Here is a 16,284-nt window from a genome sequence, read left to right on the forward strand (position 1 = left end):
AGTTTTTTTCCGATTCCTCCCTTACCAACCCAACACCGTCAATTCCTCCCCAAAAAAAATCACAAAAAATAATTGCCAAAATTTTACGCTACCTGAATATTGTCCCTAGATGATGTCTTTTGAGGATTTATCTCAGGAATAAAATTAAAAATTGCAAAAAAACGCTATTACAAAATAACCAAACAAATCGTTGTTCATTGTTAGTGAGAACCGTGAGCCTCATGTTTAGAAGTTAATAAAGAAAATCGAGGAGAAAAGCGTGTGAGTTAAAAAATTACGGTTTTTTTCATCTTCAATTTTTCCTCCCCAATTCCTCCCTGGAGCAAATTTCCTCCCTGGAACTAAAAATTCCACCTTTAGTGAGCCAAGTGGCCCGGTTTGAGAAGCACTGTTCTAACCTGTAAAATGCCATGCACACATGGATACATTAAATGCCGGAAAAGACGATATTTTACATGCATCTGTCAGAACGAATTTTCCGCGAAAAGTCGGTCAGGAAACTAGTCGTATTTTGGCAGCGTCGAGGCCTTTCCGTTATTAAAAAATCTTGTGAGGCCAGTGCAAAAGTACAAAAAGATCACTCGCAACACAAAATTATATGAGGACATTAACAACTGTTTAGGAAAGTCAGTTCATACCAAGAATATAACTTAGTCGTGGCGGATCAATGCAGTTTAAACATTTTTTAAATTAAGATACCGTATTTTCTTGAATAGAAACCGCCCTTGAATAGAAGCCGCCCTCGAATACAAACCGCACGATTTGATTAAAAATAAACAATAGAAGCCGCCCTCGCATAGATGCAGCAATAGAATATTGGTACAGCAACAGCATAAACATAAACATGTTGCGGCGTCGATCGTAATAACAAGAAAGAATGATTAACTCACGTAATATAGGCATGCACAATTGTTATGTCACGTTTCATGAAAGCGGTTTCCGTAAACAAGTATTCTATGCGGCATTCGATTTGCAAGCTATTTTATAATATAATCACAAGTTATTGACAACGATGTTATCTGTTCGCCATGTTAATTTTATTGGTCTCAGAGCAGAAGAGTTGTACACGTTTTTCTGTTTTTTACACTTTCAAGTAAAATTCGAGCTTGTTGGTAAATATAGTGTAACATAGTGCTCTAGAGAGATAAGTGAAAGTTCATTAGTCTATACTCTATATTGACCGTAGGTGCCACGGTACCAGAAAAGGCAGAGGCAATTAAATTACCTGGTTTAGTGGCTACATAAAATGTAAGTTTTCTCTCCCATGTGCACACGGGGTTAGTTGGAACAATTTTAATGGGGTTAGTTGGAACATGTTCACCATCTCAATTGATTGTCTTATGAATGTCACACCTGAAAGCATAAGGCCATTTACAAAAGCTGCTCCCAGAAAGAGGAAATCCGACATAAATCGCGGAAGAACCAGGATTTTAACTGACACCCCTGAAAAACAGGAACTTATGGCACAGGTTGAAAAAAAGAAAAAGACAAGTAAGAAAATTTGTAAACGCCTGATAAATGCTTCAAAGTCTGACTCTGACGAAGCACCGCCACCACTCTTATCAGATGAGGAGGACTGCTCAGACAGGAGTACAACAGACGATTAAGAAATGACAGAGGTTAATCAACCAAGTGACATTAAAGAAGGTGAATTTGCACTGGTCAAATTTTCTGCAAGAAAAAGTGTGCAGTACTACTTTGCACAAGTAAGTGATGTTTTTGAAGATGGGGACGTAACCTTCAAATTTTTGAAGCGCTCCAGTCACTCTAATTAGCGAGGGAACGCCCCTCATTTATTTTTCCTATGGACACTGACGAATCGGAAATCACCCAAAATTTAAAAGACATTGTATTCAAATTGCCTGTTCCTTTGAACAGAAGAGGAACGAAACGCTATCAGCAGAAATTTGTCTTCCCTGTTGGCTTGTCGGGCTACAATCCACAATAGATTGATTGATTTTCAAAGAACAGACACTTTTGAATACTGTATATAACAAATCGATGTATGTTCCAACTAACCCTGTGTGGTGTACCAACAAGCCCCGGCTTCGGGGTTAGTTGGAACACGTGACTGATGTCTGCAAAATTAAAGTTTGTGCATAAACCTGTAACAATTTCTGGTCAGTCTTTTGTAATAAGTTGTAGATCATCGTAGTCATTATGCCAAACTAGATAAAGGTTTTGAAGATCATTCTGAATTTTGGTGGTTTAAATTTTCCTAAAATTTGTTCCAACTAACCCCGGTCTCCCCTACTTGCTCAATATCATCAATACCTAATGGTAATTGTGGTTTTTATCATAGTAAAATGTTAATTTGAAATTCAATAATAAACATTTAGAAATTGATTTTTTTTTTGCTATAGATCACTAACTTATACTGATGTGTACAGGCCTATATGTTAGTGACCTGTTGTTCAAGTTTTCACAATATCGATAAGAAAGATTTCTAATATTGCAAATTGGAATTAAGATTCAGTCGGTTGGTGAATGTAAAATGCCAGAAACTGTCTCCAGTATTTTTTTATTTGTTCCCAATGTTATTGGTAAGTGATTAACTTGTGTAATGTAGGTTTACTTTATTATGTATGAAATGTACGATATAATTATTATATATGGTGTATGTAGTATAGAAAAATAAAAATTTATTTATTTTTCTAAAAATAGAAAAATCTAAGGTTAATCTTCAACATAAACCAAACTATATCCTTTTTTTACTTTAAAATCTGGTTAACACTGTTCAGACAGCATCAGCGGTATATGTAGTATAATACTTACATATTATTGGTTATATGTAGCAATAAATTTGCATCAGAAAAGATGTGGTTGATTGAATTTTTAATATTGTTTACAGTATTTTCAAAATAAATAGAATATGGAACAAGCTGAATTTTGTTTGTTTTAAGTTGTTTTTGTTTTTGTTTTAAACTAACTCTTGCTTTTTGAGATTTTTCTCACAATATCAATATTTAATGCATTTGTTGTTGCACATTATTTTCATGCAAAGGCACATTGTAAATGACGTTATGTGATCAGTGCAAGCATATACCCACCACATATCTTGGGTAGCTTCAGCACAAGTTTGCTTAATTTATTATTTTTCAAGATGTCAACATATCAGCTGCTTTTAAATTTTCTGTTTGATAACTGAACATCGTTTTCAACTGTGAAGTAGCACAAACTTACCTAAATAAAAGGCATTTTATGTTAATGTTAAAAAGTATCCATTATTGCAGTAGGCGATTTGTTGTTAAAGATGATGTTTTTCTGTTGCTGATGTCAGTGTAGACAATGTTTCACTTTTTACTTTTAATTTCAACTTTAGGTTATGCAAGAATTATCCTAGCCATCGTTTCATTTTATTATATGCCATCTGATTATGTGAAAGCAGTTTTTTGTTACTTGTTGAGTAGCTTTCTTGATGAATTTGACGGATATGCTGCAAGATTATTAAATCAGGTTAAAAATATTATTAATATGTATATTTATTTATGTAATGTATAATTAATTCTGTTGCTGCCCTTTTAGGTAATTTTAAAAATTTGTTTCTTATTTCTAAAAATTAACAGATTTAAAAGCCAAGAGTATGATATTCATTCAGATTTGAATTTGCTAACTTACCTCATTGTGCTCAGAGCTGCAATTTATAATAATTTATGCAGACTTTGTCCAGGTTGCTCATGCAAAAAAGTTTGTCCAAACAGAAAAACTTGACAAATTCCTGAGCCTAACTAATCAATATATAAAATGTTTTCCTTCTAGCTAGCCTTTTTACATGTCTTAACTATGCTTCTATCTAATTAGCTTAATGGAATAACCCAATATGTTGTAACACTGACAATATTTTCTTCTTATTGCTTGCAGTAGGAAGAATCTTAGTTGGAACTGAAATGCCATGCATTACTAAGCCAAGACCCTTTGTGTTTCTGTGATTATTTATGTTGAGCTATTTGTTCATTAACAGATAATCCCAAACCAAGGTTTTGATCCATTCCTGACACATAGGCCCTGTTGTTTTACGACAAACTTTAGCGACATGAATGAACTAAACAGACAGTTGTAAATAATCGTATTCTAATTGCACAGCTTTAAGAGACAAAAAACTAAACTAAGCTGCAACACAAAAAGGTAAGATTAAACAAAAGCATAAAAGGAAAACTGGTAACCTTAAAATAATGAATCGTAATCACGCAACTGAAAAGAACTGAGGGACTGAACTGAGAACATCGTTGGCGTGATTACGAGATATGCGACGAAGCTACAAGGGGTGTTGATTGATGACTGCTCGGGGCGTTGCATTAATCATTACATTCTACCGGCCCAACAACGAAGCATAGCGTAAATAAATATAACATGCGAGTTAAATAAATCAAACCGCGTCAACAATATCAACATTTGCGCATGAGTACAACACATCAACAATAGCGTATGACAAATCTATGGTTCGGCAACATATCTGATTGGAGGCACTCCCTTATTGCTGCGGGCCGACCGACGAATCTCCGCTTCTGCCGGTTCGATTACCATTTGCTCAGCTGAAGTTAAGGGCACTTCAGCGGATTGTTCAGGTTTGTTAAAATTTTTCCGAGTATCTTGGATTTGCGGTGTAGCAGTGACAGGTTGTTCACTTTCAATCTCGTGCGGCCGACAAGGGGCTAGTCAGGGGTTCTTAAACTTTTTGGCACACGCCCCCCTTGACGGTACCTAAAAATTTCGCGCCCCACCTCATTGCAAAATAAAAAAGCATTAAACAAAAAAACAATTTATTTTCAATTAACTTTCATTAATGTGAAGGATGTAGTTGTTTTTTGGAAACCAAACGTTTAATTCGAGGCTTTGTAGAAGATAATGCACATCTTAGGTTGGCTACACAGTCAAGTTTGTTCCTAGGTTTTGTCTTTATATTCATGAAGATGACGCTGCAAACGACTTGGTCTCAAAACGTTGTTGCTTAGCTTTTCTAAGCATATCACGCATTGCGGTACGACTTTTCCATTCACTGTGGTATCTATAAAGCCATACTTTAGATAATTTTGGTCATACTTTCTCTTTTTTCCACTCATTTTGTGTCAATACAATTAGTTTAATTACTAAAATACCTGGTTATTAAATCAATACTAAAATTAGATTTTACTTCATTTTACGGTTTTAATATTGGCTGACGTTGGTTTTACCCTATTTAAACCGGGTGCACGACATTACTTTTTTTATTATGTGTGGTCGACACTGCACACAAATTTTCAATCGTTAATGACTCGAAAATTATACGTCGTAAACTGATCGGATATTTACAGGTTAGTAGCAAAAACATCTGGCTTCCTGTATACATCATGATTGTAAAACTAAAGAAAATGCATTTAGTGTAAATTAAGTATTTCTACAAGTGATACATTTGTAAAAGTTTTTCTTGTTACGCCGCCCCCCGTTGTGAGAAAAAACAGGTCACCGCAAAAAGAGAACACAAGAGAACAGTTAGTCAAGCTAGGAGTGCATGAATGAGTAAACGAAAACAATACGCTTCCATGCGGAGAAACACCAAATATTATGACTTAACAATTGACGTATTTCAGAATCCAAATTTCAAAAATACAATTGCCATCGTGACACACTTTAAAATTTTAGTAAAAATGAACCTATAGCGAAAGTCAAGAAAGCATGTTTAGACATAGCTCATATAATAGACAGTTTGTCATCTCTCACGCTTCCCTTACGAATGTTACACGCCCCCCAGTTTAAGAACCACTGGGCTAGATCCTTCAACGAGACCGTTGATTCCCTTCCATCCTGATATCGGACACGTGCGTACGTTGGATTTGTGTTGACCAAATCAACTTCATCGACTAAAGGCTCATGTTTGCTTGAGTGGACGAATCAACGAAGGAATACTTTGCCTGGACCCACCAGCAACGATGGCAGAGCCGTGCCGTTTTCCGATCGTCGGTTAAAGGCGAAAAATCTTTCGTGCGGTGTAGCATTAGTTGAGGTGCATAGGAGCGAACGGATCGAGTGTAATGCACCGGGAAGCACTTGTTCCCATTCAGAAACATTCATCCCCCTTGACTTCAGGGCGAGTGTTACGGCTTTCCATATGATACCGTTGTACCGTTAAACCTGAGCATTTCCAGTAGGATGGTACGGAGTACAGCTGCTCGTTGCTATACCGAGGCCATGCAGATAGGATTGTAGTTCCTTTGACAAGAATGATGAACCTCGATCTGAATGAATATAGTTAGGTAAACCTACAAGTACAAATAAAAGTTTCAAACTTTCGACGACAGTTGATGAGTGCATGTTCGGACATGGTATTGCAAATGGAAACCTCGAGTACTCGTCAATAATTGTGAGTATGTACTTGTTTTTACCTTTAGATGGTAGAGGTCCTTTGAAATCGATACTAACACGTTCCATTATAGGCTTTGTTGCTTTGATGAGGTTCATTTGAGGCATTTTATAAAACTGGGGTTTACATTCTTGACAGACACGGCAGTTCAAACACACTTTGCGAACTTCTTCAGTGGAAAAAGGCAGGTTCTTTGTTCGAACGAAGTGCAGTAATCTTGTTACACCTGGGTGACACAGCATGTCATGAATGTCATTGATTTGACAATTTTGATTCACGGATGCACTGTACGCTCTGGTGAAGGAATCAGCGCCGACGTTTAGCTTACCTGCTGGTCGGTAGTGAATGGTATAACTTAAGGACGCAAGTTCCATTCTCCAGGTTTGAATTTTGTTGTTTTTAATTTTTGTTCGGCGGCGATTGTCCAGCATGAACGCCACTGATCGTTGATCTGTTATGAGCTCGAAATGTCGACGAAGGAGGAGAACTCTCCATTTTCTGGTGGCTTCGATAATTGCAGTCGCCTCTTTCTCTACTGCAGAATACGATAATTCCGCCCCATGGAGCATTCGAGAGAGGAAAGCAACGGGGCGACCACCTTGATTCAAGGTGGCAGAGACGGCGACATCAGATGCATCACATTCTACTACAAACGGCAATGTTTCATCAATTGACTGAAGGGATGCATTCATTAACTCGCCTTTAAGATTGCTGAATGCTTGACAAGCCTCGTCGTTTAAGGGAAAGGAGTCAGCTGTTGCTAGTGGTTTCACCTTGTCGGAAAATTTTGGAATCCACTTTGCGTAATATGCCAGCATTCCCAAGACTCGTTGTAATCCTTTTTTGTTTTGAAGAAGAGGAAACTCTTGAAGGGGTTTTAACCGTTCTGGGTCTGGCTGAATAAGTTTATGCTGGACTCTGTACCCTAGAACGTTGATGTGAGGAGCAGACTTGACGGTTTTGGTTTCATTAAACGATAAGTTTCGACGCTTGAAGGCTTTTAGAAACTTTTTTACGTTGAGATCGTGTTCATCTTGATTTCGGCCACAAACTGTTACGTCATCTTGATAAGCATAAACGTCTTTTAAGTTTTCCTCTTCAATGATGCGGTTGATGGCACGTTGAAAATTAATGGCACCGTTCGACCGTTCGTGACTCCGAATGGGATACGTTTGTACTGCCACAATTTACCGTTTGCTTCAAATGCAGTGTATTTTCGGTCTGAAGAGAGAATAGGAATTTGATGGTAAGCAGATTTCAAGTCATATCGAGAGTAAGTGCTATACTCTGCAAGTTGATTTACCATCGCATCTATTCTGGGAAAAGGATATGCGTCTAATTCTGTATACAAATTGATCGTCTGCGAGTAATCAATGCACATACGTGTTTTCTCTCCAGTTCGTACAACAACAATTTGGGCACGCCAGGGTGAACGGCTGGTTTCGATAATGTCATCTTCGAGCAATTTCTTGATTTCGCCGGCAATGAAGTTTCTGTCTGCTTCGTTGTATTGCCGAGATTTCACAGCGATTGGCTTACAATTCTGAGGTAAGTTTGGAAATAGCGTTTCGGTTGGCACTAATGCAGCAGGGAGTGCACAAGAAGAAGATTTAGATATAACAAAATCTTCAAGACAGCCGTCATACTCGATTACTAGCCGTTTATGTTGCTTTTGAAAAGTTTGGCCAAGTATAATATCCGCACAGAGATGATCCATGACACCAAAGGTTACAGCAGTGTACGTTTGATTGTTAATTGCAACATCAGCAACGCAGAAGCCGCTTATCGTACAGGATAACTTCGATTGCGCCATTGATACTGTTTGCTGCGTTGGCGAAACGTCAAGGCATAGCGACTGTATAGTTTTGTTACTTATGTAATTGTCAGAGCTCCCAGAGTCCACCAGTGCACATAATTTTCTTCCGTTTATGCAAACTGATAACGTTGCAGCGGATAAGCTGTAAGGACACAATGCACATAACCGTAGATCTGGCGTTAAGGTTGCAGAAACTTGATGGCCTGTTTTAGATTTACAAACTTTCATAAAGTGTCCAAGCTTACCACACTTGTTGCATGATGAATTCCGGGCGGGACAATATTTTCTCTCGTGGTAGTTGTAACCGCAGAAGTAGCACTTCTTCCGATTCGACGTTGCAACAAAATTCTGAGAGTGCACCATGTTAGTGGCTGAAGTTTCTGAATTTTCTTTGGGGATCGTCACCAGGGGTTCGCACGTTTCCGCAGCAGCAATCGTTGTAGGTAGATTATAAGCCAACGAGTTCCGATGAGCCGTATCCAGGGCATTTGCTTGGTCGAATGCTGTCTTGAGGTCAAGAGTACTGTTTTCCAGTAAACGTTGTCGTATAATGGGTGATAAAATTCCATTTATGAAGGCGTCTCTACATAGTTCTTAACCGGCAGAAGCGGAGATTCGCCGTTTTGTTGTTTGCGGGTCGCCAATAAATAGCGAGCGAAAATCTCGTTTGGTTTTTTGACAAACAAGTCTTGAAGAATTTCGACAGCTGCTTCATACGTAGTGCAGTCTTCTATGAACTCAAAAATTTTTGCAGAAACGAAATTGGTCAATAAACGTAGTTTGTTAAATGCCGTGCTGTTCACTTGCGCTTCGTGTTCTATGGTGTAGTTCTCAAATGTCTTTTTCCAATGTTTCCAAGATTTTGCAGCGGTGTCCGAGTTCACATCGATTTCTAGTCGAGAAGGCTTGAAAGCATTTATTGTAGACGACATTGAGATTTGTCTCTTAAATTGAACTGAACAGACAGTTGTAAATAATCGTATTCTAATTGCACAGCTTTAAGAGACAAAAAACTAAACTAAGCTGCAACACAAAAAGGTAAGATTAAACAAAAGCATAAAAGGAAAACTGGTAATCTTAAAATGATGAATCGTAATCATAATCACGCAACTGAAAAGAACTGAGGCACTGAACTGAGAACATCGTTGGCGTGATTACGAGATATGCGACGAAGCTACAAGGGGCGTTGATTGATGACTGCGCGGGGCGTTGCATTAATCATTACAATGAACAAACTTTATTATTGCAAGGACTTGCTTATACATGTTCAAAAATTGGTTTAAAAACAGCTTTCAAAGTTTTTGAAAAAATGCCATAATATAAAACCATAACATAATTAATGCCATAATAACCTTGTCGTAAAAATTGAAGTTTTGGAGAAATAAAATTGTTTAATAAGGTTCTTACTAATTTTAAGTGTTAAGACCATATACTGCAGTTATGCCATGATGATAATTCAAACCTGCTTCGGATTGATTATAATACTCTAATGGTCACAATATCCGGAGCTATAATAATTACACCTGGTTCCGCACAATTAGCCACAAATAATGACAATACATTCACAAGAAAGAAAGCTGTTTACTGTGTTATGAATTGATGTAATCTGCCAAATGTCGCACACACTATACATAGCATGTAGGGTAAAAATGCATTCATTAAAGGTGAAGAAATTGAAGGGTAATGCTAAGAAGCTAAACAGTAATGCCCCAATGCAAAGAGGGCAGAGGCTGTGTGTGTCGGGAAGTAAATAATATGGGAAAGAAGGAAATAGTGGTCGTAATGTATCAACTTATTTTAAATCATATACAGTACTAAGAATTTTATAGAAAAGGATTGAACCAAAAATATTGGAAAAAGTAGTTGGTCATATTGTCCACTATCCGTGGTTATATATATGTAATATGCTGTGTTGTCTTTATCATGGTGCACTAAATTGTGTTGTAGAGTACGAAATTCGGGGCCATGCTTGATCAATTGACAGATAGAGCTGCAACTGCCTGTCTTCTTGTAAAATTGGCTCAATTTTATCCAAGTTACGTGTTTTGGTTTCAAATGAGGTAAACCTTACATTTTTCATTATATCTTTATTAAAATATAGTTCATATCTATCGATAGTATACCACATTGTAGGATGTTTATAAAGGCGCGGAATTGTTTTAATTTTTTTTTGCTTAGCCTTGCTTTGGATATTGTTAGCCACTGGATGCACCTTCACAGTTCTGCCCTTCAAGGTTCTAATAGTCACAAATCCATGGGTCTTGACAGTAATCCTATTATGAAAATTTATTATACATCTCGGGTACTTGAAACTTTTCTGTCTGTTATGTGCATTTATATATATATATTCGTTATCATATATATACAAAATATTACTTGTGTAATATATATATTTGCAAAAGCATCAAAATTAAAGTTTTGTTCAGTAAATTACTGAACGTTATATCTTATTAAGTGTTTTTAAAATGAATTACTGGGTCATACACCCGTTTGTCTCTTGAAAAGTTTATATCCCTATTTAAATAAGCATGAGAATTTCAATCAGAAAACATTTTTCTGACAAACTAAAAATGGCTTATATCTAAAATTTGTTAATTGAAATAAACATTGAATATAAATAGCACTAATTTAAGAGCTGAAAATTTGCTTAAATGCACCAAGAGTTTATACTGGTACTTTCAAATTGTTTATTAAGTTGTATGGTGCCGTTAGGGTTTACTAATTTTTATTAAAAACGGTGAGAGTTTAAGCTGTTCTGCTAAAGGGATTTAAGATAGTCTGATATTATTCTTTATTTTTTCATAATATTTAGCCATGTCTCTCCATAATGTGTGCTGGGAATGAGATGTTTTATTCAATGCTTTATCTGGTTCATTTCACCGAAGGACCATTCAGTAAGTATCGGTACCAGTACTGTGATGTTTTATACTGAGCATATATTTCTTTAATTTTACATACAATATATAATTATTCATTCTTACATACATACACATAGTAGCAAAGAGTATGATGAAACGACGTACTCTCTTCATACCTAAAATCCACATTGAATAAATTTAACAAACCTGCATGTTGAAATTGTGCTTCTATACAGTTAACAAAGCATATGCAAAATTTTAATTTTATGTCTTTAGTTCCAATTCTTGGGATCAGCCTTGTACGCACTTTGCTCTATGTCTCTGCCCCAATAATGGCTGTAAAGACTTTGATTAGCCTCATTCATCTCGTTGATGGTTCTATACGCTTAGCAAGTATTGATGTTGCTGAAAGAAGTAAATCGCAGTAGCTGGCTACGTTATAAAATCAATTTTGAACATGTCATTTTCTTGGTGTTTGTAATAAGCAGCTAGTTTTTGCTTGCTTCAAACCAAGGATTGCAACTACTTTTTTGCGCAATCCACAATAAATAGTTTTAGAATCTCTTAAACCAAACTTTTTGTAAACATCAAGATGCAATAAATTCAAGATTTTCGGCCGATTTGTGTTTTCCAAGGACTAGTCCGTTATGTAGGAACGGATTTTAGTCATTTGCGCCACAGGTTTTTACCCTGTCTTCGCAGCTTTCAATAGTTTGTGTTACCTTATTTTGCAATAAGATGGCTAACCGAAGGAAAAATATACTGATAAAGCGATGTAAAGTGACTGAACGTTTGGGTTATTATTTAAACAAAGTTCATAGTTTGTTACGAAGGACCATCTATATATAGGCAAAATTGTGCTATAATGGTCAGTGAGCAGGACAGGTTAAAAGGTTGCATTTCAATCATGCTTTATATGTGTAAAATTTTCTTGTAACCCACTATTTTCCCCTTGCTCGAAACTGTGTGTAACTTGTGCATATGAACACTGTACTTGTAACAAAGACTATGTCAAAATTAATCGCATGTAACTTATTTCGTCAAATGAATGTGAAAGGATTCTTTGCTTTAGTCATTTTAGTGTGTATTATTTATTTATTTATTATGAAAAGAGCTTTGCTTGTGACCTTGATTTAAAAAAATCCACAGTATGCTGCTTGATATTTAAGTTAAACATATTTATCTAATCTTTGTCTTTATTCGAAACGTTTTTGTTTTTACAATATTTTGTAATCGATGTAGAGTTTTGTATTTAACAATAGAGTTTGTTTTATTCTGTTTCTCACCCATATGCTTCAGCTAATTGATCTCGTTTCATGTATTCATGTTTTAAATTAATGACTGTGCTTTCAATAAATATACGGGAAAGAGTGCATTGATTTAAATTGATTAGTAAGTAATGTAGTAGGCGCTACTGTCCAAAAAACACGTTGCTAGCAATTACTTTTCTTTAATCGTTCTTATTTTAAACAGGACGATATACCTTATTTTTACTACAAAATTCAGTGATGGTGCAGCACGTCGATAATTAGGCAAAGTGATTTTTGAAGAATTTTTTGGGGCGACATTCAACAGCAGCTCAGAGTGATAAATCTCTTAGTGACCAGAACATGCTTTCTTTGCCGGATGTCACTGAGTGCGCAGAATGTAGGAAGTGGTTTATGATGTGGACCGCGTTCGTTGTGGTACTCCGCAAGGTTACGCTGCACCAATAGTATGGCCCAGTTTCTTCAGGGTGGTGGAAGCCAAAATGGCAAGTACAACGCCGAACTGAAGTGGTTGAGGTAGCTGGTACGTCCAAGTACTTAGGCATTTAAGTTACTTTCGTTCAGCCTTCAGGTGGCCCAACAAATTGACAATTTAGTTTGCCGTTGTCCAGAGGGAAATGTAAAAGTTTTTACATTTATGGTCAGCTAAGTTTTTTTGAAACATTTTTTTTAGCTACAGGTCACGTTTTTGTTAGAATGAAAAGCACCTACGTACAACAAACATAAATAAGTACAATTTTTGTAAGATTTTAAGTGCGTAATGTTTGGAGTGGCTTGTAATTCGAAAAATGAATAAAACAGCCAGGTTAACTGAAACATCTGCTCATCATGTTTAAAAATATTCTTATTGTTTTATTTATTCCTCGAGTTACTAGTATTGTTTGGGGTATGTCATATACCCAGGGTTGCCATCGATCTGAACTCAAAATTAAGGACAACCAGGAAACAAGGTAAGATTAAAAAGGAACAGAAATTGTTGAACGGAATGTATTCATGCGACACGTCATTTCAATCTTAAAGACTGTAGGAGAAAGCGATGTGCCCAAAAAGGCAGACATATTATTCACGGCAGGTCTTTTCTAAGTGTACTTTTACTTGCAGGATGGACTTGACTAGACTTCCACTGAGGCTGTTCCTATCTTCAGTTCTAAATGGCTCACTAAGGTATGTCGAAATGTCCAATATGGACAGCTCTGCCCTAATTATGAGACAAAAATATGTAAGTTAGTGGAAGCGTTTGGGTGCGCTCGTCAAGAAAGCGATAAAGGATAATTATTAGATTAATAGATTTTTGATATTTATGTAAGCTTGTAGCGTGTGTGTCTTTTTTACTTTTTTCTATGCCACAATCTGTCATGTGAACGTGGGTTAGCTTGAAACAACTTTCTTGTTTTACCTTGGTTGTATTGTGGGGATGTCGATGTAGATTGCTTTTAGGTTGGCCTAAAGCCAAAGGCTATTAGTCTTTCTTTTAGAACTCCTAGACAATTGTGTCTTTGACTCCGTTGCGCCTGCTTTCTCTATAATGTTTCTTTAAATCCACACCAGATTCATAAAGTCTAATTGTTATATTGTCCGAAATATTGTTCTTACTCAAATAGAAACATTTTCATCATCCTTTTACATTCAAATACTATAACTTCAATTCAGTAATGAACAGTCCAGAAGGTAAAACTGATACTCCGAGCAAAGTTAAAAAGAAGCAGAAGAGAACGATTTTGACCAAACTTTAGTTTTTATACCCGCCGTATTCAACCAATGGGCGAACGCCATGCTACATTTTTTCATGACACGTAAAACACGTCACATGTATTAGGCCTTTCCTACGTCATACCCTTTTCATCACAAGTACCATCTACGTTACACACGATACAATACAATGCTACTTGAAACTATGTCAAAGCGTCGGTTTTAGAACTCTTTGTTTGCTTATCGATTTAACTACGAAAAATACACTTCAAACACTCAATTGAATTGAATCTAGCTGGAGACACAACCCATGCATGTTTTAAAATGCCAATGAATAAATTATTACAATTTACTATCACGACCGCCACAGTATCGTGCAGTCTAAGTTTTTTGTTATTCTAAAGAACAAAAAGACTTACAGTCACCCAGAAAAGCAAACTACTATACATATGCCTACCAGTTGCACATTGGCATGCGAGTGCGGAAACGACAAAAATAGTAAATGGGTTCATGTTACAGTATATTGACATACTGTATTTTACGTCACATTAGCAGCGTTTTGTGTGAACATTTTTCAAACCTGTGATACGTTTTATTAATGACGAAAACTTCTTATTTGAATATGGAAAACAAGATTAGAGATTTTAGACTCTATTTCGCCTTTGATTTGTTCGGTAGGATTTTGAATTACGTAATAAAATGAATCGTCAATGTAGAGATAATTAAAAGTTTGAACATGAGATATGTTATACAAATTAATAATATTTTGATTGTATCCACGGATTTAATATCAGCCAAATTCCTTATCAATGAAATCAAATGCAATGCCTTCTGCGCCGCTTGCCTTTATCACCAATGAGAAACATGCAATCTTTCTAAAATCTAAAATGCCATGCACACATGGATTGATGACATGCCGGAAAAGACGATATTTTACATGCATCTGTCAGAACGAATTTTCCGCGAAACGTCGGTCAGGAAAAGTCCATTTGACATGATATTTTGCTGTAAACTAACTAGTCGTATTTTGGCAGCGTTGAGACCTTTCGGTTATTGAAAAAACTTGTGAGGCCAGTGCAAAAGTACAAAAAGATCACTCGCAACACAAAACTATATGAGGACATTAACAACTGTTTAGGAAAGTCAGTTCATACCAAGAATATAACTTAGTCGTGGCGGATCTATGCAGTTTAAACATTTTTCAAATTAAGATAGTCCTTTCATCTTACAGTAAAAAACTGTCGCTAATGGGAGTAATTTACTTGTAAACTTATAAATTATATAAATATATAAATACAAGCTTGTATATAGCTTGCAACAAGGAAAGGCCACCCGCAAACAAATTCCTTCATCACTGTCATCGATCTCACGACGATTGTTGGTTGAATATTACGCAGTGATGAAAACAAGTCTTAATGGAAGTTACACAAGTCACTAACAGCGCAAGACCAAGTAAAGTCAAGTTATTGTAATTACAGTCATTGTAATACGCGGTCAAGCAAGTAACGTTTACCAGGTCAAGTTCAAGTCCAAATCTTAACAAACACCAAGTCACATTGCATAGTGCATTGCATTGCACAGTGATTTTTGAATAGATTTCTTTACAACTATAAAAATCTATTCTATAACGATTTGAAATATTTTGTTTTGTGACTGAAGTCAAGTCAATCGAATTTTCGACGTTAACAAGAGTCAAGTCGAGCCTTTAAGCATCAAAACACAATTGAGGTTAAATTTTTGCAAAAACCTCACTTGAGTCAGATTCCAGTTGAGTCTTTCCGTCTCTGGATATCAGCCACAAATTAGCTAATCTGGACAAGAAAAATTAATTTTTGTTAAAGCAAAATTGCTATGGAATGGAGAAATGCGAAGCATGGCGCCAGACCAGTCCTATATATTAACATCAGACGATAACTTCTCATTTGAATATGGAAAACAAGTATTATACAGTATAATTGCATAAATTGGATTTAGAACCAAAATTTACTTCTGATTTTCACGATTGGTGATGGCTGTTGCGTTTTGCTGAAGCTATCTTACAAAGTGTTTAGCCGTGCAGTTAGGCAATGGCTAAAAAGCTTGGAATTATAAACAGTAGGTTATATTTATCGCTTTAAAATGACAAAGCAATTCATTCACTGGTAACAAAACTCAAGCGGTATCTCAACTAGCAAGGTGAAAGCTTGAGATTTTAGACTCTATTTTGCGTTTGATTTGTTCGGTAGGATTTTGAATTACGTAATAAAATGAATCGTCAATGTAGTGATAATTAAAAGTTTGAACATGAGATATGTTATACAAATTAATAATATTTTG

General features: G+C 36.1%; 1 protein-coding gene and 1 long non-coding RNA gene across 2 annotated transcripts; both read left to right on the forward strand.

Moving 5' to 3' along the window:
• Positions 1–1,015: 1,015 nt before the first annotated feature.
• Positions 1,016–12,384, forward strand: LOC143448888 (CDP-diacylglycerol--inositol 3-phosphatidyltransferase-like). The gene is made up of 6 exons (XM_076948815.1): positions 1,016–2,543; positions 3,323–3,456; positions 10,101–10,213; positions 10,332–10,455; positions 10,966–11,047; positions 11,288–12,384. Exons 1-6 carry the CDS (start codon positions 2,495–2,497, stop codon positions 11,437–11,439), a joined length of 654 nt encoding a protein of 217 aa, XP_076804930.1. The 5' UTR covers positions 1,016–2,494; the 3' UTR covers positions 11,440–12,384.
• Positions 12,385–13,147: 763 nt separating this feature from the next.
• Positions 13,148–15,426, forward strand: LOC143449919 (uncharacterized). The gene is made up of 3 exons (XR_013114624.1): positions 13,148–13,229; positions 13,381–13,443; positions 15,280–15,426. It is a non-coding gene; the product is annotated as an uncharacterized LOC143449919 (long non-coding RNA).
• Positions 15,427–16,284: the final 858 nt, after the last annotated feature.

Source organism: Clavelina lepadiformis, chromosome 3 (assembly GCF_947623445.1).
Source record: "Clavelina lepadiformis chromosome 3, kaClaLepa1.1, whole genome shotgun sequence".
Taxonomy (NCBI): domain Eukaryota; kingdom Metazoa; phylum Chordata; class Ascidiacea; order Aplousobranchia; family Clavelinidae; genus Clavelina; species Clavelina lepadiformis.

Bases quoted from the DNA above. Each gene is read 5' to 3' on its own strand.
- LOC143448888 (XM_076948815.1), top strand. From the start codon at position 2,495: ATGCCAGAAACTGTCTCCAGTATTTTTTTATTTGTTCCCAATGTTATT. The intron at 2,544-3,322 runs GTAAGTGATTAA...TTTCAACTTTAG, and splicing joins ATTTGTTCCCAATGTTATTG to GTTATGCAAGAATTATCCTA. The intron at 10,456-10,965 runs GTACTTGAAACT...CATAATATTTAG, and splicing joins AAATTTATTATACATCTCGG to CCATGTCTCTCCATAATGTG.